The sequence below is a fragment of the Rhea pennata genome, chromosome 27 (assembly GCF_028389875.1).
Source record: "Rhea pennata isolate bPtePen1 chromosome 27, bPtePen1.pri, whole genome shotgun sequence".
Taxonomy (NCBI): domain Eukaryota; kingdom Metazoa; phylum Chordata; class Aves; order Rheiformes; family Rheidae; genus Rhea; species Rhea pennata.
In genome coordinates this window covers 3,445,561-3,468,956 of record NC_084689.1, presented here as the reverse complement: position 1 = coordinate 3,468,956, position 23,396 = coordinate 3,445,561, and the positions used below count along the sequence as shown (strand labels likewise).

General features: G+C 44.9%; 1 protein-coding gene across 3 annotated transcripts in view; it reads right to left on the bottom strand.

The window, feature by feature from the left end:
* Positions 1-21,035, bottom strand: part of LOC134151457 (excitatory amino acid transporter 4-like) — a 31,315-nt gene extending 10,280 nt beyond the window's left edge. For all 3 annotated transcript variants that reach the window (XM_062595986.1, XM_062595985.1, XM_062595984.1), the window contains exons 1-7: positions 20,959-21,035; positions 13,605-13,787; positions 6,182-6,439; positions 5,086-5,223; positions 4,480-4,684; positions 4,033-4,075; positions 2,219-2,559 (exon numbers count right to left, since the gene is read on the bottom strand). In XM_062595986.1, coding sequence (XP_062451970.1) covers positions 2,219-2,559; positions 4,033-4,075; positions 4,480-4,684; positions 5,086-5,223; positions 6,182-6,395 — 941 coding nt within the window. In that variant the 5' untranslated portion in view covers positions 6,396-6,439; positions 13,605-13,787; positions 20,959-21,035. The remainder of the gene's footprint in view (positions 1-2,218; positions 2,560-4,032; positions 4,076-4,479; positions 4,685-5,085; positions 5,224-6,181; positions 6,440-13,604; positions 13,788-20,958) is intronic.
* Positions 21,036-23,396: the final 2,361 nt, after the last annotated feature.

The window sequence follows — 23,396 nt, the reverse complement described above, 5'->3', positions numbered from 1 at the left end:
ACTGCTGTTTTTTCTCTGGTAACCTGGAGAGAGCTGGGACTTGTCCACTGTATGCTCAAACAACAGCACTTACCACACTGTCAGGGACCTCAGTACTCTGCTGCGTGCACAACCTGGATACTGGTGGAGGTTTCCTTCTCCTTCTGGGTTTCCTGCGTACATCTCAACACTCCTGGTAGCATTGCTGCGGAAGGTTATCTAAAGGAGTCTTCGCAGTCCCTTCCTTCCCTAACAGAACTTGGAGTGAGGGTATCTTTTCACTGAGAAGCATGGAGAAGTACAGAAGTAATAAGGAAGGGGCAAGTAAAAGTGATAGTGTTCTATAAGCTCTGAGATGCTAGCCTTGCTATTTACAGTTCACAACAAAAAAGGGAGTCCATAGCTGGTGTAGCAAGGAATGAGCACACCAATGCCTGCCAGACAGCCCTGGCTCTTCTGCAATCCCTTTTTGAAGTATACATCTAACATTTCCAATCCTTATAGGTTTTTTTTTTTCCAATAAAAATGCACCTCATGAGCGGCAGTGAGGCTCCACAGGAAGGAAGCCATAACATGGACATGGATAAATAACTGGACCAAAGAGAACCATAGCTCCATGGCCGCATCTCTCAGGGCTTGGCCTCGCACATCTTGGGTGTGCACATGCAATTCATGCCCAAGGCTTAAAGACCCACATGCCAAATTCCAAGTCAGCCTGGGAGCTTTGGAAAAGTTTGGAAAGGATTTCACAAATATTTCATTTCCTCTGACCTTCTTAAAAGACATTCTTGGCTGCAGATCTCTCCAGGAAAAAAATGCCAGATTCTTGGAAGATTCCACTCAACCCTGCAGACTGTGGGGATAGGTTTCTGGAAGAATTGCCACATGCCCCATGTTTCTGGAATGTCTTTTAGTCCTCTGAGCTGCTGGAGGCCTCTGATTCTAATCAGTCATTAGGCCTACTTTAGCAGAAATGACCCACTGGACAGACTTCAGCCTTTTGACATAGCCTTCCTCCAGAGAGTCATTTGAAAGCAAAGTATATCAAACTTGAAAGCCCTTCATTTCGGTGACAAGAGAAGGGAGTTGTACCAGGTGCAGGGAGAATATGAGCTCTGTGGCAATCAGTACCTCCACAAACAACATATTTAAGGGAGGCAGCTACAGAGTGTAGCACTTTCAGGCATGGCTGATTTCAGGGCCAGAGAGAATTGCTGACTGGGAGGTGAGAAACAACCTGGACTAATTTCTGAACAGGCCAATTCTGAGCCCATGAACACAGGTGAGTTGTGCTGGGCCTCAGCTAACTGTCCTGCCTCCCACAGCAGCATGGTTTGAGAAGTCAGGTCTCTCTGGAGGGGAGAGCATGTGCTCAGGCAGTTTCCTGGAAGTAACCAATGTGCTGTACATATCAACACCCTCTCACAGTAAGAGGATGTTGAAGGCAGCTGGAAATCAGCTGTGAGAGTAGTGAACAGTCCACTCATTCCACTCTGTGTTCTCCCTTCATTGCTTTGGGTGTCTTTTGTCTCTCCTGAAGCAAGGCACCAGATTCTGACTCATCCATGGATGAAAAAATGCTAGAGAGGCTGCTGCTGCACAGACAATGAATCACTCAGCTCTGAATTCAGGGTTGTGCTTCTCCTTTCTGTCTTTCTGTGTAAGGTCTGTCCCCCTGTGCCCAGGCCCTGTGACTAGGAGACCAGGGAAAGGAAACTGGAGTGATCTAAAACAGAGGAGAGAATGTGGATCTGACAAATCCCTTCCTTCTCACACTTGCCTGTGTAGTCAATTACTTCAGTCCCTCTCCTCTCCTGTCGCATGGCACCTTCCACAAACTCCTATTCAGAACCTGAGCTCCAGCGGATAAAAAAAAACGTGGTTTGGTAAAATGCTGTTTTCTAGCTCCTGAAACATAGCTAGAAGGAAAGCTTTCTATGGGAAAGCCTCACACCCTACTCTTCTTGGTAAGGCTAAGAGAGCTTCCACTTCAGTTTCCAGCAGCCTCAAGGAAAGCATATCCTGGTGTGCCTGATATTTCTACAATAAAAACAAAACAGGAAATGAAATGTGAACAAATATACCATCCAGTCTTTTCCCTCCAGGCTGATGGAGCTAAAAGAGAGCTGTGCCCATTTGCTTTTCCTATGCATGTCATCCTTAAAGCTACCCCATTTTTCATCAGGTCAGCGGAAACTGCACCTGCAGACCTCCTGCTTCAACCAGCCGTGCTCCTCACCAGATGATAATGGCCACCAGCCTCATGATGGCTTCGTTGAGGCAGTTAAAGAACTCCCGTAGGGCCCGTCCCTTCTGCTTCATGCTGCCGATCACCAAACCGAAGCACATGGAGAACACTACCAGCCCCAGCGCGTTCACCCCATTGGCTGAGCCCGGGATGGGAATGACTTCTTCAAAGGTCAGCACCTCGGAGAGGGTCCCCAGGGCATGAGTGACGTTCTCCAGGACACTGGTAAAGTTCTCAGGCACAGAGATCTGAGTGGTTGTGACACCTGCTGTGACATTGCTGCTGTGAAGGACGGTTCTGGTGAAGACCCTGGTGGTGTACTGTGTCTTGTACTGAAATGACATAGATTATGAGATGCATTCACAGGCCCTGGTTCAGGAGTTCTGGATAACAAATTAGGCCCTTGCATTCCATCCTAAAGAGAGTACTCCAAGTTTCTATTGACCTGCTTGGAAAACTGGCCGTGTTTGTTCTCCTCAAACTCCCTAGTTTAGTGCTTAGTTCCAAAAGTTCATATATCTTAAGGCCAAAGAAGACCATTAGAACATCTAGAGAACTTCACCCAGGTTCTGTTTATTGCATCTACTCACATGTGGTTGTATATGGTTAAAGCATCTTTTTTAATCTCAAATTGAAAATACCAAAAAACATAAATTCCACATGGCCATGAGTAGTTTTTTTCACTTGAAAGTGAAAAAGAAGGTACATTAAGAAATGCACCTACCTTTCCATTTGAACCCTTGTTTTTATTTTACAGTCCTTGTTACTTCTAACCCCATGCCCACCCCTTGGGCTTAAGATCTCTTTGATACCTTTGTTTTCTCCTTTGGATGTAATTGCACTCTTGCAAGTCAAAGACACTTTCTTTTTCTACTTGAACAGTTTTTCTTGGCATTATAGTGCTTTACTATATCTTTCTCATTTTTAGGAACCCCTAAAAAGAAGGTAGTTTAACTGTACCCAGTGTTTCTTTACCCATTGAGAGATACAGGTATGAGATGAACTTCCTCCTTCTTCTCTGTTCAGAAATCTAAGGTCCACACTAGACCATTTAACCATAGAGTAAGGTTCACGGTCACCTGCATGTTACACACAATATCCCCCTCCACCCTTTGCAGAAGCCCTGCTTTCTGAAAGACCAGGCTATGGTCTCTTACTCTTTGTAGGGCTCTCCAGACTTCATTCTTGGACATAATTTTAATTTAGGTGCATTAAATCACAATATGCCAAGTTTTTAAAATAATCAAGATTGCGCCCTGATAATTTTTTCTATTCACAGTAATGTTCCTCCCTCTAATACTGAACCCCATGACTGCAGCAACGTGTTACTTACCAACAGGCAATGGTGTCTATCTTGGAGCACAGCTACAGAACCCCCAACTCTTGGGCTCAGATATTCTGGCTCCTGTGACAGCCCTTTTTACTGCTTCCAAGGGCACTAGCACTATGAAAGAGACAAATCCTTGGAAGATCTGCTCCCATTTCACTGGCAATCCAAGTCTGCTACCTGAGATCACGCTAGCCCTTTGTGACTTAGTGTGGGATGAGCTGGAGGCAAGAAGCCAGAGCTGCTCTGCTATGTTTACTCTGGGGTTTGAAATAGTCTGCAGAGCAGCTTGAAAAGCTTTACTGGGGGGTGCTGTAATATTAACTGATACCTGCAATGCCTCCTGAAGCAATCAGAGTTGGGGACGTGTGAAAGCAGTATAAAGCAATCCCTGTTCTTATCCCTCAGAAAAGTAGTTTGGCCATGGTCTACTGCACAGGGCACAAAGGGAGGTTGTAGGCCAGGTAAGATTTCATACCTGTTTGAAGCAGGCTTCTACCAGGTTGGGCGGGAACATATTCCTGCAGTAGATAAAACAAGGAATGAGTTATGGTCCTGTTTGACTAGCAGGCAAATATGGTCTTCCTGGCCAGTGCCTGTATCATGGAGCAGTGTCTCTAGTTAAAACAGTCACATGCCAGATCAGGCTACAGTGCAGATGACCCCCAGAACCAGGAGCCTAAACACGGGCTTCATCAGCATAAGTCCTGGCTATCAGTTGTTACAAGGTCTCTGCTTCTTGACATCCTGATAAGCAAGAAGAGAGTCCCCCTACGAGAAGTAATAGGCAGGGCAAGTCTCAGCCAGAAACCTCTCTTCCCCCAACTGTGTGTCTAAGGCTGTGACACTTCAAAAGGACAGTCAGTGGAGGAAGGTAATCTCACTGTCCAGCATGTTCTTGCATGACACGAGCTTGTTCACCTACCTTACCAAGTCCATGAAGGCATCTGTGGTCTGCACCTGCTCAATTCTGCCTTCTCGGTGGAGCTTGTCCTTAGATCCTTTTCCTGGGTGGATGATGATCACCATGAGGATGCCAATGAAGACTGCTATGATAGTGGTCACCATGTAGTAGACCACAGCCCGCATCCCCATCTTCCCTGAGGCTCTGCCATCAAGCGAGGCCATACCTGGGGAGTCACACAGGGAAACAAGATGAGAAGGTCTGTTATCTTAACTTAGAGGGAAGGGGGAAGCTAGAGTAAGATTCTAAGTATGGAAGGCACAAACATGAGTTGGATAGGGAGCTAAAGTCTGTAGGAAGCATGGCACACAAGGGGCAGACTTTGGAGATCCAGGATGGTGAAGATACGGGAGAATGTGGCCTGTAGTTATGGAAAAACCTGGATATAAAGGGGATAGGACAATGATGGAGGAGAACTAGAACAGCAGCTCCCCCTAGGAGTCAGAGGGAGACATATAGCACTGGTGGGTCTCAGGCTGAGTTTTGCAGCTGCAGCCAGAGTATCAGGAGAGACTCCTGCAACAGCTAGCAGCAGCCTTTGCAGAGTATTGCCTTGGCTCTCCTCACCTGTAATCAAGCTAGAGACAATGAGAGGAAGAACCAGCATCTGGAGCATACGCATCAGCAGCTCGCCGGGGAAGGAGAAATACTTGATCTGGCGATAGGTCAGCTGGTAGGGCCGGAGGGAAAAAGCCAGGATGATCCCTGTGAAACAAGGGATAAGAATGGAAATGGGAGAGTGTGAGCCATCCCTCAGTCAGTCCTACACCATGGCTTTTCTTTCCCTCTTCTTTCAGCTCTTCCCCTCCCAAAGGGGAAGGAGCAAATGCTCCTTCCTCTTTTGAAAAACTGTGATCAAGTTTTTGTTGTATGTGCTCTCTCTCTTTCTCTCTCTCTCTCAGACACACACACACATGCACACACACGTGCGCCCACACACACACACACACACACATACAGTCTGCTGCTCTCCTGGAGTCTGTTCCCAGAAAGCTTACTGACACAAAAATGCTGTGACCAGAGGTAGTGATCCCCTGGTCTGACCTAAGTGTGACTGTACAGCTCACAGGCTTCACCTATCAATCTGTTAAAGTGACTGAGCCACAACCAGCCTGGGTTAAAAGCCAAGGACAATCCACTATCTGCTGGGCAGCGTTAGTGTGCATTGTGTCACAGTCCTTTGCCTCAGTCCCCTCTTTGGGTACCACGGAACTAAAGCTCTGGGGATACTTTTTACCTGACTAAAAAGACAGCGTAGTTATAATGCTTCCAGCAAACCTCTGGTAAGACTGCTCCATTTGCAGTTCAGCTTGAGGCCAGCTGATTAGCAGCAGTCAAAATACTGTCCAGATCACAAACAACTTTGTGTATGGGATCGAAAGACCTCACAGAGGATATGTGTGAGGGAGTCCTCATTGTCCCCTTCTGGCTAGAGCTTAGGCATCATCTTCAACAGAAAGGGTTTGCTGATTCAGCTCTACTAGTTCCCGTAAATGCCATCGAGGTTTGCTCAGAGGCTTTCTCTGAATACAGCTTCAGGCACAACTGTACTTTACCTTCATCTCCCCAGCCAAATCATTACAATAAAATAAAACCTTTGGGGAATAGATGGACTTTTCCCCACAACTGTAAATGATGCCCAGTATTGCCACCAGCTCCATACCCAGTAAGACTGCTGCAATGGTGAAGAGGACAAACGCATTTCTCCTAAAGAAGCTTTTAGCGCTGTCCGCAGTGATGCTGTGCATCCGCTTCTTGGCCCGTGCTGCCCGCTTTTGCACTGCCTGCTGGAAGCGCTGCACCCGGCTCTCCGCGTTGAGTCGCTTGGCTGCATCTTCATTGAGGAACAGGCTGTTCACGTGACTCTGCTCGCTCATAATCAGCACGGACACTCAGTCCCTGAGGCACGGCTCTGTGTATGCTGGGCAGGGAGAAGCACAGGAGAGAGAAAATAAAATGCAGCACCTAACACTTTGTCTTCATTCTTCTGTCATTTCTCTGGAGCCTGAGCAGATTTAATCAGTGCTGATTGAAAATCTCCTCTGCATCCCCGCAGGGAACGGATCTCAGGCCAAGGCATTCCAAGTGCTGCTAGGGCTTTGTCACGACTGTGATCTGCTGTCTCCAGAGAACCCGTGGCCTCTGCAGCACCTGCCTGTGCAGAGGAGTGGTGCTCCACTTCATGGTGGCCTGGGGGGCAGGAAGGGGCTCCACAGGGACCCAGGCTTGTTTTTATGAGTTTAGCAGTTTGCACAGAGATGAGTACTTTATCACCTGCACATGTTTGAGTGCACACAGACTGCTGTAACCAAGACCAAGCAGCAAACAGAATTTCCCACATACATCCTAGGAGGACAGTTCCCTAGGAACTGTCCCTACCAGAACAGTTTTCTGCATTACAGAGAGCAGCACCATCAGTTTCTGCAGAAAGGAACATAACCCCAAGTTTTGTCATCTGTGGAGCCCGAGAATGTTGTTTTTATCTGACTTATCTTTGAAGCACAGCAAGACTTTCAAGCAGTATCTCTGAACCATCTCTATCAAGCCAAAGAACTCCACTGATTGGGTTAATCAGCTCTGCTGAACACTTTTGTGTCCTCACAAATACTAAGGTCAAAACCAAGCCTTCTGCAGAGAGATAAATAAAGAACCAATTCTGCTCTGTTACCTGCTAACCGTGAGGCCTGGAGCAATCTGTTTGCTGTTTTTAGTATTTTTTTACTGTTTATATTTTACTATTGTTCCTGAAAACAAAGGAGCAGGAGGGCTAAGCTGGTGTAATAATCAAAAAAAAAAAAAAAAAAAAAAAAAAAAAAGAAGAAGAAAATACTTGCTCTGTGGAGCCAGTCTCCTAGGAAGAACCAACAATCCAACACTTCCTATCATTAGAAGAATTACTGCCAGACCATGCAAGTGCCATTTTTCTACCATCACTGTGCCTTGACAGATACAAGACATGAAAATGATTCTTCTTCAAAGGAGCTTGCAATGAAAATCTAAAACTAGATGAGTACAGACAACCAAAGAAGTCCAAAGCTACCTTAGTATGAGCCTCCCCTTCTCTCTCAGGCACGCACTTTCCTCTCACATGTCCTTGAGACTCAGCTAGGTCTGACATTACCTGTCTTCTCTGAAGTGAAGTGAAAAGAGTCACAACGACAGCTGTGAAATCACTCATCACTGGCTTGCTAAACACAAACCAGGCTTACTATTTGCCTACTGTGGTAACTTGAGAAGACCAGCTTTGAAGGAGGAGTATGGGATCACAGGTTCCACTAGAGAATCTTTACCAAAAAAAACAACCTGTTTCCTCATGCATAATCAGCAACATATATAATATAATATAATCTATGTATGTAATATATATAATATAATATATCCATAAAGATGGGAGAAGGGACATGAAAAAAAAAAAAAAAAAAAAAAAGAAAGATATACCTAACCCAAATAATGAGACAGTAATCCATGGGGAACTTAAGCCAGAGATTCCTGATCTGGAACTCTGTCTCTACAACAAACACCCTGCTTTGATGCTTTTTTAATAGTGCCAAATGGTCTGAATACACTTCAGTTAACACAGGCTGCCTACAGAGAGCTTGTCTCTAATCTTCAGCTATGCAGTTGACCCAATAAATGATATCACCTTTCGTCCAAACCTTGCCTTTCTTAGAGCTAGAGCATACTACAGCAGTGACACGAATTCTTGTATAGGGGAGATGGGAGCAGAACCCACTCCCTGTACGAAGGGACTCACCTGTTCTTTTCTCTGGCTGTCTCTCCATCCACATGCGCTGGAAGAAGTGTTTCTGTGCAAAGCATATGAAGTTTCTGTTTTGATGTGGGAAAATTCAGTACTGATCACTAGATGCCATGTTCCACCATATCCTCAGCAGGCTTCTCAGAACAAAACTTGTCGCATAAGAGGAACTCACTAACAAAATTTGTTCTTGTGATGTCCCCACCAGTTAGATGACTTGCTCCCTTTCTCCATCTGCATATTTTGCAATACAGCAACTCCCTCCGCAGTACATTCCCTCTTCATTGCTGGACTGAAATTGTGTAAATATTTTCTATTGCATCAACTGGAAGTTCTGAAACTGCTACAGTAAGTCATGAGAATATCATCTCTTGCAGATTAACAGTCTGTTAATGTCATGGATTTTCCTTCCTCTGAAGAAAAATGTGACCTTACTGTCTTGGTGAAGATTCTCCTGTTTATGTCTGTGCCACTCCAGTCTCTACTCCAATCTCTAGAAACACTGAGATCTATGAGAGACCATTTTTAGGGATAATTTCAACCTAGACTAGGAAGCACAGAATATTTTGCAAGAAAGTTCAGTGTTGCAAAAACCTAGTTCCTAGCAAGGAGGTGTCAGATAAACAGTGGAATTTTGGCTATTTGATGGAGAACAGTCAGAAGATGGTGAAAGTGAAAAATGGGGAAGGAAGACTTTGCACTATGTTCCTTGTCCTGCTCTTTGCAGATTTTTGTATGATCATCTTCTCATCTACCAAGAGAGAAGATTTCCAAGGGGAGGGGCAATACATAGGTTTGCAAAGAGCACTTAAGGAGTTCTAAAGAACTACAAAATGGGAAGGCTTTTTAAAAATAAATCTCTGAGTCAACTGAGATGCATCTGTTACAACTTGTACTGTACTTTGATAAACAACACTCCTCTTTATGCCTTGTCTCTGCTAAAGCAGTCAACACTAGAAAAGCTGAAGCCAACCAGTGTGCAGCACCTTCCTATAAACATATTTTAAAGCTAGCAGCTAGTAAAATCCTGACTGAAATGGAGGAGAAACTAGCAGCCACATACACTCACCTATGGAGGTAGTTTTACTGAAGGGCCAAGTGCACTGCCCGTAGTGGTAGCAGCAGGACAGATTTGCATCTCTTTGTCGCACATGTACCCTCATTCTTAAATATTCTTCTGGCATAAAAAGTATCTAAGGAATGTCAAGACATCACACTCTCTTAATTTTCCAATTTTCCTTAAATTTCCAAAATCATGTATCTTATCAGACAGTGCCCTTTCAGCATCCATTGATCTCCCTTTGCGGGAAAGCTGTGAACAACTTGACAACAGAGTAGTGATTGGTGTGATGACACCGCTGCTGCCCACATCGACTAGGATCACCGAACCTAGTGTGCTCTGGTGTGTTTTTGCACTCAGCTGTTCTCTAGAATCACAGGCAAAAAGTGTTTTTCTTTCCTCCCCCCCTTTTTTTCCCCCAGCTCCTAACACATGGACTGAATTCTCTGCTCTGCATCTACCCTGCTGTGGCCTGGTGGTACATGGAGAAAGTTTATTTCCCTAAACCACAAGGAACAGAACAGTTCCAAACTTAAAAAGAGAAACTGAAAGAGTAAAATATTGTAGACAGCATAGAAATTTTTTGAAATATTATCTTAGCGTTTCAGAGTAAATGTATGCTTTGACTAAAGACTCTTAAAAAGGCACACAACCTCCTACGTCCTTACCCACTTCCCTCTCCCAGAGAAGAGGTGAGCTTGTTTAAATGGAGAGTAATAGAAGCGAAACACAAGCTTTATATGTATTTAACTGAAGGGAGGGAAAAAAGAGAAATGAGTCAGTAAGGATAATCTCAGTATCAGACCAGCCAGGTTAAAAAAACTATGATAGGATCCTTTATCAAAGTTTTTTAAAGCAATGGACATGTCGTGGAATGAAAGAGAACATCCTCTTATGATGACTTACGGATTCTAAGAAAGTCACCATGAAAACCTTCAGTTTCTTATTGCTTTGGTTTTTGTGTGGGCTGAGCCTCAGTAAAAACAAGCAATGTTTGACTGTAATAAGGCTGCCATCAATGAAATGTTTCTGCACTCTGTTATTAAAAACCCATATCAACAAATGTATTTCTGAAATTTTTGCACTACAAAGGACTTTGCACTTCATCCAGAAAGTTTGCATCTATGGGAACTCACAAACAGTTCCTCCCTGAGAGATGCACATGTAAGAACATCACTGGAGGTTGAAGAGAATGAGCCCTGTGAATTCAAGGGCCATGAATCTGTTGTGTACACTGGGCATATACTTAAGACTCTCAGTCTATCTCTTTTTAGATTTCTGAGGTACCCTTGGGGTGCCCTAAGGGAACTGTGTCTGAAAGTGAAGGAAGTGTTCAGTGTAGTGTATTGTCCAATATCCAGAGGTCTACAGGGCTATATTTGGGGCAGTTTTTTTGGTCAGGGGGATGTGCTGCATCTGCCTCTGCAGAACTGCAGTGCTGATAGAGGGCCTCGTTCCATTTGGAAAACGTCTCCAGAAAGCTCAAGGCAATGGTGCTGGCCAGAGAAGATCAGCTGTGTATAGAAGTGATGCATTAAGTTTTTGCTAGGGAGAACAGACAGAAATCGTGCTGCCAGAGGAAACCTCATTTCACTGTTATCGCAGAAGAATTATAACCAACAGGAAAAACTCACTGTCCAAACAGAGTTTTGCATGTCCTTGTACTCTTTCACAACAGGAACAGAAACTACGTTTAAGCCTACAGGGAAATACCAATCTACTCCATGCCTTTACATAACTTTTCCTTCACTCAAGTCACGTGCATTAGACTGTCTTGGAGTCATGGGACTGTGAGCTTTCTGAGCATGAGAGGAAAGTGCAGAAGACCTATGGTCTTCTTTTGTCTAAGCAAAGCTCAGCATTAGGCTGGACTGAGGGAAGAGGAAATTAATTTGACTATTTTGTATAGTCCAGATAAAACTTGCAAACTGTTGACAACAGTCCAGCCTTTCCCTAGGGCCTCCATCCATCACTTTGGAGACATCCTTTTTGGGAGAATCCCATGAGGTACATCCCTGGCAACAAGAGAGGTCCAGGAGAGCTGGCTGATTTTCAAGGCTCACTTCATCCAAGCTTAAGAATATCCCAACAGGCAGAAAATTAAGCAAAGGTGGCAGGAGGCCTGTATGGATGAACAAGGAGCTCCTGACAAGACTCAAACAAAGACTCAAAGGAAGTGTGCAGGAGGTAGAAGCAAGGACAAGTAATCTTGGAGGACTATAGAGACACTGTCCAAGTGTACAGGGATCAGGTCAGAAACAAAACAGACCCCAAAGCACAGGTGAAACCTGCATAACCAACACAACAGAGGAGAGTTCCAGTCTCTCGTGGTGAATTCAAGCTCTGGGCTGTGACAGACCAACTTTTCACTACTCAAAACCAATGAATGAGAGGCAATGATTCAAATGCTGGTGACTGCATCACTGTCCCACTATTGCTAAAGTCTGTGTAGAACAGCATGCAAAGGGTTAGTCTAATTAGTCGGCCTTACCCTTGAGACTGACAGAAATCAGACAAATTAGAAATACCCACCACAAGATCTCATTCAGGATAACCTGCCTCCTGGGACGGGAGGAAGAGTGGCAATAGGATCCCAAAGCAGCAGCTGCTTAGTAGGGCATGTACCGTCACTCTGCTGCCCCGGGCATGGGGCCTGGCACCCCAAGTGTGCCTTGCTGCTAAAGAGACAATATTGGAAAATCATGTCAAGCCTTGACAACAGGCTTCCTCTTGCTCCTGCTAACACAATTTCTTTTTTCCTTTTTTTTTTTTTTTTTTTTTTTTTTGCTGCTGAAAGCCAATGAGAGACTGAAATAATCAGCACTTTTGAGCCCACTATTTCTCTTGTCTCCAAGGAAACTCTGCTAATATGCTCAGCATCAAAACTACTAGGATTTTCAAGGAGGGAAGCATCCACAGATAGCAGCAAAGCAACCTAAGGGTAAAAAGAGGGAGGAATATGTGCAGGAGGAGAGGGTGTAAGGAAGAAGTTGGCACAAACTAGGTAAATATTTAGAGGCAAGGCAAGGGACCACTGAGAAAACTGTACTAGTCTATCCAAGGTGAACTCCCTTCCAGGATAAGAGCTGGGTCACCTAGTGAAAGGACGGAAATTAAACAGCACATCCTTGTGTAGAGAGATGGAAGGAGCAATGCCTCAGAGGAAGGCCCGTGCCAGGCTGTTCAAGGAAACGCGGGCAGTGCAGTGCCTGGCCCGTGCTCAGGACCCTGCTCAGTGGCCTGGCAACTGTAGTTAGCAGCAAAGTCCTACTGACATCTGACACTCCAGGAACTGGAAGCTACCGTCCTTCCACCACCAGCCGAATGAGATGGGCACTTCTCAGGGACCATTTAGGTCTCGGATGCCTCCACTCCTGTCTCACTCTGCCTCATCATTAGCTCAGTGCCTGTGGTCATGAGCACTGAATCCAGCTACTGTACCATTAGCTGTTTTTTTCAGCACTGCAGGACCAGGATAGATGAGGCTCACAAACTCCCTGGCTGGAAGCAATCTTGTCCTTCTTCCTACAGAATCCTTTGCAGCCTGGCCTGTTGCTTGCCCTCGGAAAGAGCAGTGCACACTGAAAGCAATGCAGCCAAAGTACCTACACTGAAAATTTCCATTCACCAGTCCAACTGGGGTGAGCTCAGCCTTCTTTGTGTTGTTATTACAGCCCAGGGCAGGGCTTTCCACTCAGTGAAGGCCTAGGGAATGTTTCATGGCAGATTTCCATTTTCTCCTCAACACCTGGCTACCATCTCCCTCCAAGCCACTTCCTTCCACGGGGATGGTTCTCCAGACGCAGTCAGTTAGCCAGGACAGAGACGAAATGGGTCTGCCCAGGGTCAAGTTGTTGACCCATATCTGTGAGAAGGAACTGTTTGGGGGGAGCAAGGAACAGAAATTTCAACCCTACCTAAACCCTACTATAACGAAGTTATCACCTGACCGATTGGTTCAAGCCCAATACTGGGAGGATAAATGCCTTTCTCCCCATAGCCCCTGTCCATAGTTACATTCCACGATAGGACTGTTTCTCTCTAGCTGCCCACTACGTATTTAGCCCAAACCCGAAATATACGGTCCCACTTTTCAAGCAATCCCTTCTGGGCAGTCTCCTATCCTAAAGAAGAGTGAAAGCATTCCCTGTTGCTCTCTCATGCATACGCCCAAGGAAACCTTCTTCTGCTCTCCTCCTGTCCTGCTTCGGCCACTAGACCTGCACTGCTCTTAGTCATGCATTCAGATTTGCTGACAAAACCACTCACCTGGAGCAAATGTCGATTGTCAAGCAGGAAGGACAGCAGGTCTTTTCGGTCTGAGAATTCTCCTAATTTCTTGGGGATTATTCTGAGTTGGTTTGTTCTTTAATTCTTTAAGATCAAAGGCAGGATGCAGGATTTTCTCCTTAGAAAGGTACAGCGTTAGCAGAGAGCTCTGAGCAGTACCTCCTGAGAGAAGAAAGGAAGACTGTAATATGCTCAGGATACATGGCAGTAAAGGATGGGGGAGTGGCACGGAGGAGGAGACTGAAAAGATCTTAGATGATTTGCAGGAGACCAGAGGACACAAAGCATCTGTCACCATGATGCTGCATATAGTTCACGCTCAATTTAACACTAACAATGTTTTTGCACTTTCTTATCTCTCCTCACGTAAGCTGCAAAGAGAGTTAGTAGTAACAGAGAGCAGGAGAGGCTGTTAAATTAGTTCAGGTCTCCTCCCCATCCCACTTCTGCCCCTTAGTCCATTGCTTTCCACAAGGCTGTCTTATATGCAGAAATTCACTTAGAAGCAACAGCTGGATGTCTTAAACAGGCAGGCCCTTCACCGGTCTGGTTGGTGTAAACAAGACTTGGAGGTCCAGATACACATTTTGCTTTGTGCAGAGGATGGGGCAGAAGTCTTTATGTGACTCAGTTGCTCATCTGTAAATGGAAGAAATAACACTGATCTTCCTATTGAAGGTTACACAGGTACTATGAGGTCTCAAGTCATGCTAGGGTCAAATAGGGACTGAAACCCAAAGCCCTATACTCTGCAAAGTTTCAGAGACTTTTGCAGAAAAAACACATTGACATCTATTACTGCTGCTTTCCCTGTTTCTCTCAGTGGCTTAGACAACATGTTTTCCTACATAACTGTACCTGACTTCCCTGTTAGCTGTCTGCTGGTGGCTCAGGTGATCTGTAGCAGTCAGAAGAGAGCTCATTGCATGGACAGTGCATTTCTGACACTGCCCAGTGAGGGGCAGAACTGATAAGCACTTGGCCATCTCTCAGCTGCTCTACAATGCTAAATCTACTTCATGAAGAAATGGTTGACTAACAGTGAAAAATTATCCTTTTCTACTCTCTATGCCAAAAGTTCAGCTTGGCCCCTAGAATCTGTACTAATTCCTACCCATTTTCCTAAACCCCAGGTTAATATCCCTAGGCCTTCTTTAGTTGTAAATCCACAGTGATTAACAACTTGCACCTTCTCTTTCACTGGCTTTACCAGTTTTTCTCAGAGACTTGCACCTGTGGCTATTTCCTGACACCTTCAGGTTATAAAATAGGATCCTGATTTTAAAACTGAAGTGAAATTTCTTTTACTAATGGCAGGCCCCATTTCTGTCTTACCATGTGAAAGCAGAACTGAGCCTTTAGATAGGGAACTGGAGAACTGGCTTTGACATCTGAAATACAACAGTAGCATATGCAGTGTGTAGAGGTTGACTTTAGAGACTTCTGAGGTTTTCAAGACCTGAGCTAGAGGGCATTTGTACCTTGGAGCATGAGTTTTGACCGTCTTAACCAGTGATGAGTTATGGCTTCAATCCAGGCTCTGCTTAGCAGGCAAAAACAAACTTCAAGATGGGTCTCCAACTTGCACTTGACCTGTGTGGTCCTTTGCATATTTGATTATCAAAATGCGAATAGCTCCACAAAAGGGAGGTGAGGAAACCACAGCCCATAACGTTAGCTTGCAGTTAGTCTGTGTATCCCCCTGGAAGAGCAGACTCAGATTTTACTTTCTGTCCTGAGTTGGGTGAAAAAGGTAGAGGTGAAGTGAGTGACCAGGACCTTGGATACAAAGCAGCAATCTAAAGCTGATGAGAAGGTAAAGAGCTCTGCTCCCTCCAGACGGAGTTCCCTGACACCCTAGCAGACCTTTTCCTGGTTGGAAAAATTCCTTGGGGAACAAACCCCACAATGAGCTAAAATGCTTGAGTCTCCTCCTCCTGCAAGTGCCAGACATGCTTTGTCATGCACAACACACTGAGGGCACATGGTACTGTAAATCTTTAACAACAGGTAAAAAGGAAACTCACAGTATTACCTTTGTGAGAGGAAATGAGAAAAGATATGACAACTGCTACTTACATCACTTCGTGACCTTACAAAGGGTGCTCTGACGCTTTCCTTGCACAGCCCTTTGCGACTGAAGGTAAAGGAGGGGCTGTTGACATGGAGAAACAGCCCAGAACAGCTTTTCCAAATCGGCTCACTGGTGATTTTCTCACAAAGCCTTGTTCAAAATGATTTAAGCTATTCTCATAAGTAGACTCAAAATGTTCACATAGGGTTGGGGCAGTTCTTTTTGCACCCACTCCCTTTAAAGCATGCCCTTGGCCTGTATTTCAGCCCAACTTGGAAAGTCTGCAACCCTAAATGAGTTAAGTTCTGTGCACAGGACTCTAGGGACATATTTTTACACAGGGTTTGTGTCTCTAAAAGAGAGATTTGCAGGACAAGTAGAGCAAGCACTTCTTTATCATCTGTTTGTCTTACATCTTTTAAGAAAGACATTGATCGTCTATTTTGATCTTTAAAAAAAGAAACACCTAAAGATGGGGTAAGTATTGATTCATAAAATAATAATAAGGAAAACCTCTGTTAACATGTAGTTAGGGCACATTCAGGTTGCTATGCACAGCTGGGATGCTGCATTCAGACTACAGGGTCAGGTTAGAAAAACTGCAGGAGATGCATCTTCGCTGCCTTCCAGTCTCAGCGGCTCTGTTAGTCTGAACTGCTGAAAAAATGTTAGGAGTATGCTGTAATGAATCATCCACATTTCCTTTAGTGAGAGTGCAGCAAGCCCAAGATGAGGTGCCAACAGTCACAGGTGTGAGTGTGTGCACCACTGCCACCTGAACATGCTGACAACTGGGAGGATGTGCTTGACCAGTCCTTAGCAAGAGCTGTGATAGGAACATGGATGTTTTGTTCTGGGTGGGTAGAAAGCTGTGGAGATATTCCCAGTTGCTAATCACCGTGGAGAAGGATGTGTTTTTCCTGCATGTGAAGCAATCCTTCAGCTCTTCCTTCCTTGGATTTTGCAGTTCTGTGATCTGGTTCTCTTAGGTACAGTAAACCTCATTTGGGGGTTGGGGTTAATGTTTTTAATCCCAGGCCTGCACTGCCCACTTGGCCCAGGGAGCAGAGTCCAATTATTCCGTTTGCCAAACCTCATTTCAAGTTAGCAGAGTTCCTGCAAATGAATCCTGCTGTGTTTCACAGAGCTGATCAAAAAAAATGGCATTTCCCTCCTACGAGAAATGCCAGTATTTCAATATTTATTTTTGTCATATCTTGGAACAAAAAGTCAAAATTTCAACTCTTGCAACAGATGAAGTTCAGAAAAACTTGCACAGAAATGTTAAGAAATGTTTTGGGTCAGACTGATGTAAATCTGCTTCTACTTTCTACTTAAACTGTATAATATTTCTTCCTGTGAGTGCCTTACATGGTCATATTTCTCCTTGACTGGATGGACTATATCATTCATGACACACTCTGGTGCTCCTCTCTAACTCAACTGCTATGGTCTATTATCCTAGATGCAGCCTGGAGAATGAGCAAAGGCCAGGGAGAATAGAGCCAGAGCTAAAGGGGAATGAGCATGTGATGCAATTCTGGCTTCTCCACATCTCCACATCTATCCAAAATCCAAGCATTCATCCACATTCAAGCCAATGACAGCGTGAGGCTTTCTTTTTGGCATCCTATACTAGTGTCTTGCACAAACTAGAGAAGGTCAAAAAGCCTTCCTGTTATTTCCAGTAGCTTGGTCTGATACTACTGTAGGTTAAATCTGCCTTCTGTGAGCTGAGAAAACAGCATGGAAATACTTCACTTCTGCTGCTCTGATGATATATTTGTCCAAATTTAACTTGGCCCATTTTCTCTGGCATTCTCCACATGGTATTCTATTGGCATTGTGGTGTTCCCATCAGCTCCCAACAGTGTAAATGTGTATATGTATTACAAGGGCAAAAGGGACCAGTTGTGATCATCTAGTTTGACCTCCTTTTCCAGGACAGGAATAGCCCTGTGTTAATTAATTTTCTTTTAAGTAGAATATACTATTTAGAAAAATTTCTGAACGTGCATTCCTCTTTTCTGGTAGTGATGAATTCACCACAATTGCAGGCAAATTATATAAGTTTGAGTCTACCTGACCCTAGAAATTATGCATGGCAATTAGGAAAATGCAGTCAGCTGCTGTTGTGAATGAGCTGAACTGTGCTTAATAATGTTAATACTGACATTGACACACCAAAAGGTGGTAGCTCAGCTTAAGCAGTGTGGACTGCCAATACTCACAGACACAGTCTCAGAGAACAAAGTACAAATGAAATCTGGTGTATGGAAAGCTTAGTCATGGTGGATGATCCTGCAGCAGTTACTGGGACAGCAGCACATCCAAGTTTCTTCCAAATGCGCCCTTCAAACCACTGCTTGGGTAGATTCATGTGGTTCCTTCTTCCTCCCAGTTGTGATCTTAGGCTACAGACCTAAGTGCTGTTTGTGTTGACTTTTGGAGTCTGATCTTGCAATTTGCTTCCCATTAGGAGTCTATGCAGTTATCTACTAGCTTTCCTGAAGGAGCATTCAAAACTGCAAAATGTCAGCGAAAACAGGCCTACAGCAATAAGCAGTCTACACTTTTGGCTGTCCTTCACTGAATACTAGAATCCCTTAAAACCAACTGCTTTGATGGACTAGACTGTCTTTCTTTCCCATCAGTTCTCTCTAGGAAAAGCATGCGCTACCTTTTGCTTTTCAAGAGACTTTTTCACTCCTTTTTTTTTCTTTTTTTTTCTTTCTTTCTTTTTTTTTTTTTTTTTTTTTTTTTATGACACCCTTCTGTCTTGTTTCCTAGGCTCCTAATTTTGGCAAAATTCTCTGACTTGGGATAGAGCCTCCCTGTAATAGCCCCGAGTGGAGAACTCAAAGGTTCCCAGATTCAGTGTCAGCAGGAATATCCAGATATCCTCTGCTGTAGAACATCTCCCAGAAGCTGGATCAGAAAGATACAGAAACTTTTCTTAAGGATTGCAGATGATAATAAGTGCATCTCCTTTTCCTTCTGTCTTTGTAGGCAGGGAATGGTATCTTTTATAAAGGCTATATTTAACCATCTTCTTATCTCTGGATCTTGTCCAGTCAGCAAGATCCCTGCCAGATCACACTTTTCTAGGTGTAAGTATCTTCATACAGCAATTAAGTCATTAAACCAGCTTCCACATGAACAATTGAATGGGTTGAGTGTCGGTGGCGCAGAGTCTAGTTGGAGGCCTGTGGCTAGTGGAGTCCCCCAGGGCTCAGTATTGGGTCCCATCCTGTTCAACTTATTCATCAATGACCTGGATGAGGGGACGGAGTGCCTCCTCAGCAAGTTTGCCGATGATACCAAGCTGAGAGGAGTGGCTGAGACACCTGAGGGCTGTGCTGCCGTTCAGAGAGGCCTGGACAGGCTGGAGAGTTGGGCGGAGAGGAACCTCATGAGGTTCAACAAGGGCAAGTGCAGAGTCCTGCACCTAGGGAGGAATAACTCCATGCACCAGTACAAGCTGGGGACTGACCTTCTGGAGAGCAGCTCTGCAGAGAAGGACCTGGGAGTGCTGGTGGATGACAAGTTGACCATGAGCCAGAAAGGTGCCCTTGTGGCCAGTGGTATCCTGGGGTGCATTAGGAAGACTGCTGTCAGCAGGTTGAGGAAGGTGATCCTGCCCGTCTACTCAGCCCTGGGGAGGCCTCGAGTACTGTGTCCAGTTCTGGGCTCCCCAGTACAAGAGAGACATGGAGCTACTGGAGAGAGTCCAGCGTTGGGCTACAAAGATGATCAGAGGGCTGGAGCACCTGCCCTATGAGGAACGGCTGCGAGAGCTGGGCCTCTTCAGCCTGGGGAAGAGAAGACTGAGGGGGGATCTTATCAATGTGTATAAGAACCTGAAGGGAGGGTGTCAAGGGGATGGGGACAAACTCTTTTCAGTTGTCCCATGTGACAGGACAAGAGGCAATAGGCAGAAGTTGAACCACAGGAAGTTCTGCCTGACCGTGAGGGGGAATTTCTTCCCTGTGAGAGTGACAGAGCACTGGAACAGGTTGCCCAGAGAGGTTGTGGAGTCTCCTTCTCTGGAGATATTCAAGGCCCGCCTGGATGCAACCCTGTCTAACATGAGAGCCCTTGTTCCTCTAGCCAAACATCCTTGGTGATTTCTCAAACGGAATTTTTCTTCCAATCCCAGTATCATGGATCTCAGTATCATGGACCATAAATCAGATGAGTGAAGTGGTGGCTCCAGATGCCTGTGGATGTCAGACTGAACTCAAACAGGCAAACAGGGCCCAAATCATTGCACAGAGAAGCTCTGAGTGGTACTGGCTGCACACTGTCAACAGAGGCAACTCAAACTGCTCATTAAAGAAGCTCATTAAAGAAACTGAGCCAAAGGGAAAGCACGTTCCTAGCTTATCAGGCCACCTCCTCTGTGAGCTCTCTGATCTACTTTTCCAGAGAATGTTCCTGACCTAGGATAAGCCCCTGAGAAATCTCACAGCTCATAGCCTGCAGCAAACGGGCATGAGCAAGCAGCCACGTTGGACCCGGGAGCGTGGCATACTCAGTCTGACTAACCAGCTGGAAAATTCCACTCCTCTTCACCACAGCAGACCGTGGTGAAGCACTTGGGAAGCAGACCTTGCCAGCAGTGTGTTTATCTGCTTGCTGGACTGCTGCTCTGCTTTGCACCTGCGAATTGTGTCACATTTGCCAGGAAACTCGCACTATGTGCTAAGACCTCTTTTAGCAGTGTGATAAGAAGTAGCTATGAAATAGTATCCTGCCTCTTCTGCTGTTTTTATTATTTTCATTTTTTAGTGCTGCAGCCAATGCAGAATGACATGAAGGGGGAGGCCCCTGTTGACAGGGACAGCAGCAGAACTAACTTCCCCTCCAGAACCTCCAGCTCTGGCCAGGCTGAGCACAAGAAAGCAGTTTCTCTGATGCTTTCACTCCTTGCACCTCTGCTAAGGAATCAGCTACAGACATCCATCCTCCCCCCCAATCCCTGAATTAAGCTGACACCTGCTAATCTGTGTGAAATTTGTCAAATAGCCATAACAGTCTCTTCATGCTTGAAGACTATCAGACAATGAATAATAAACCAATACTAATAAATTGTTAGAACATTTTGCTTTACACTTCTACATCTGGCTGAGAATCTGAAAGCTTTCAGATGCTCCCAGCCCCCATCTCTCCCTTTGCCTTATTTGTGCACGTCTTTTTCCCCTCACTCTAATTAACACTCACCCTCTTCCCTCCCCTCTCCCCACCCCCTGTTCTTACCTTCTGGATTTGCAGATATGCTCAGTGTAGGTATGTTAAATGTCCTGTCATGAGTTAGGAAAAGCTTACAAGTGTCTGGGCAGAAAGCGTTATGTTACAATGTCACTCAGGTCATCAGCCTACACTGGGTACTAACCAATGGGAATAAATCTCATGGGAATTAGGCAGCTGGAAATCCAGGAAACTATGTTTCATGCTTTGAATCTACTGTTGCTAGCTTCCTTTCAATACTGCACAATGAAGCTAGGCTTCTCAGAAACCTATAGATTTAAGTAGCAAATCAAGAAATAAAAGTTATTCAGACATTTTTCTGGAATATTACTAAAACACATGCAGTGTCTAGCCTGGTAGTGGAGACCAGGCACCCAGCTGTTTTTAATCAGAGGAGGCACAAGGAAACTCAGAGTAAGTGTCTCCGCAGTTATCCAAGGGACTGCACCTTGCAGCTCTTGGTGCTGACAGAAGGGGAGCAAGGTGCAGGCAGGGAGTGCTCTCTGAAGGATTTTATTTAGATACTCAGTAACAAGGTTATTTACTAAGGCTTCAATTTCAAGCTGCCCCTCTCCTTAGACAGGAGTTTGACACAGGCATAGGTTCATCCACATGTTTAAAGCATTGCCTCAAAAATGAATTTGTGCGGGAGGTCTCTTAGCACTTTCCAGATCAGCTAATTTAAAATGAGGTATTAGAAGAGGGACAGGAATTTAAAGAAGTGATGCTTGCTCAGTCTAACCAGCATTTCCAGGGATCTAACACAGAAATGAAAACTTGAATTCTAGTTAAGCTAGGTATCTTGCATCACAGAAAGAATTCGGATAGGAGTGGTAGACAGTGTAAAAGAGGAAGCTAGACACAGTCTAATATCCTACCTTTACATATGTGAAGCCCCAAAACAAAGCAGCTTCTTGAAGGTCAGAGGTGTGTGAGCTTCTGTTCAGGAAACCTGGATTTCGGTAGGTTTTGTAAGAGGAACAAATTATGTTAGAGAGAGCCTGTACCCTCATCGCCCATGCCTACTCCAGTGGGAAATGGAACAAAATCTCTGATAACCAGAAAGAAGACAGTGTATTTCCTGGTCCTTGCAAGTCTCTCTGCAACTTTAATGCCTTCCTGGATCAAGAATCATGTGCAAATTCAGTCTTTTCTATGAATAACAAAGTCTTCATATAAAATTGAATAGCATTTTGAATATTGCCTTTATACGGTTTTCATCATACCTTCACACTTTAGACCTGAAGCAAAGCCTGCAAAGGGTTTGTGAGGCAGTGAAGAGCACAGATTTGCTCAATGCCCATCTCTGCTTGCTCAGGCAAAGCTACCACAGCTGCAAACTCCGAAATGCAGAAGAAGCTGGACACCAGGCTTTCAAAAATGCATAAAAATCTTTGGAGAGCAGCAGTTATCCACAAGCCCTGTAGAGCATCATATCCATGGTGTGCTATTTATTCCTTCTTGTGCCTGCAACTTAAGCTGGCGTCAGCGTGTGGGGCCCAGCTCTTGTCCACTCAGCCCTAGGCAAGTGCCCTTTTTGCATCTGGGCTGTGAGCCAGGGCCTGCATGGGCTGTTGCAATGCACAGACATTTCTCTGGCTGAGCATTAGGCATGGATAACAGCAGGTCAGGAGCAGTTTGTTGGCAGGATTCAAACCCCACTAGCTTGTTGCGGGGAGATGTTAGGCAATAGCTGCCACTGGCAATACAAGTTGCAGGAGGGAAGTAGCAGAAAGGCACTAGTAAGACTGAGGTCAGATATGATGTAGAACATTGTATCTCTGAGACCTGAGGGAGACAAAGCGTATCGTGGGGATAAAAGTAACTTCAACTGATAATAATGTCATCTGATATTAATTATGTACCATTTGCAAAGTGAGAGCTGAGGGGGCCCTTCTCAGAGCACACAATCATGCAGTGGCATACCCAAGTACGGCCAAATAAGCTCCTCCTTGAGCCTTGAACACTACAGGTGTGGCCTGCAGCACCACGACCACGCTGGCACTGTGCTCACTAACATATCTTCTGTGCCAGGTCAATGCAGCTGCACAGCTGCTCACCAACTGGCTGCATTTGCATGGTGTTGCATGGCATCCTGCAGAGACACTGGGAATGCGCTCCTGGATTTCTAAAGTTATGATGCAGTGTGGTGTGTACCCATCTCACATCCAATATGTAAGGATGTTGCTTATTTTCCTTTCAAGAGATTTACTACATATTGTCTACAGCTACTGCTACAGAATCATGGGACGTCACAGCTCAGAGGAGGAAATTGGGTAAGATATAGACAAATCCTAACAGTTCGGAAGCCCAGTTGCATGATTGTGCAACACACTGAACTAGCTAGTGCAAAGAATCATGAATCGACAAAATCTTGTATTATTAAGTGAGAGATTAAGGCCTAAAATGTGCTTTTATATAATACATTCTTCAAGAGCTTCATCAGC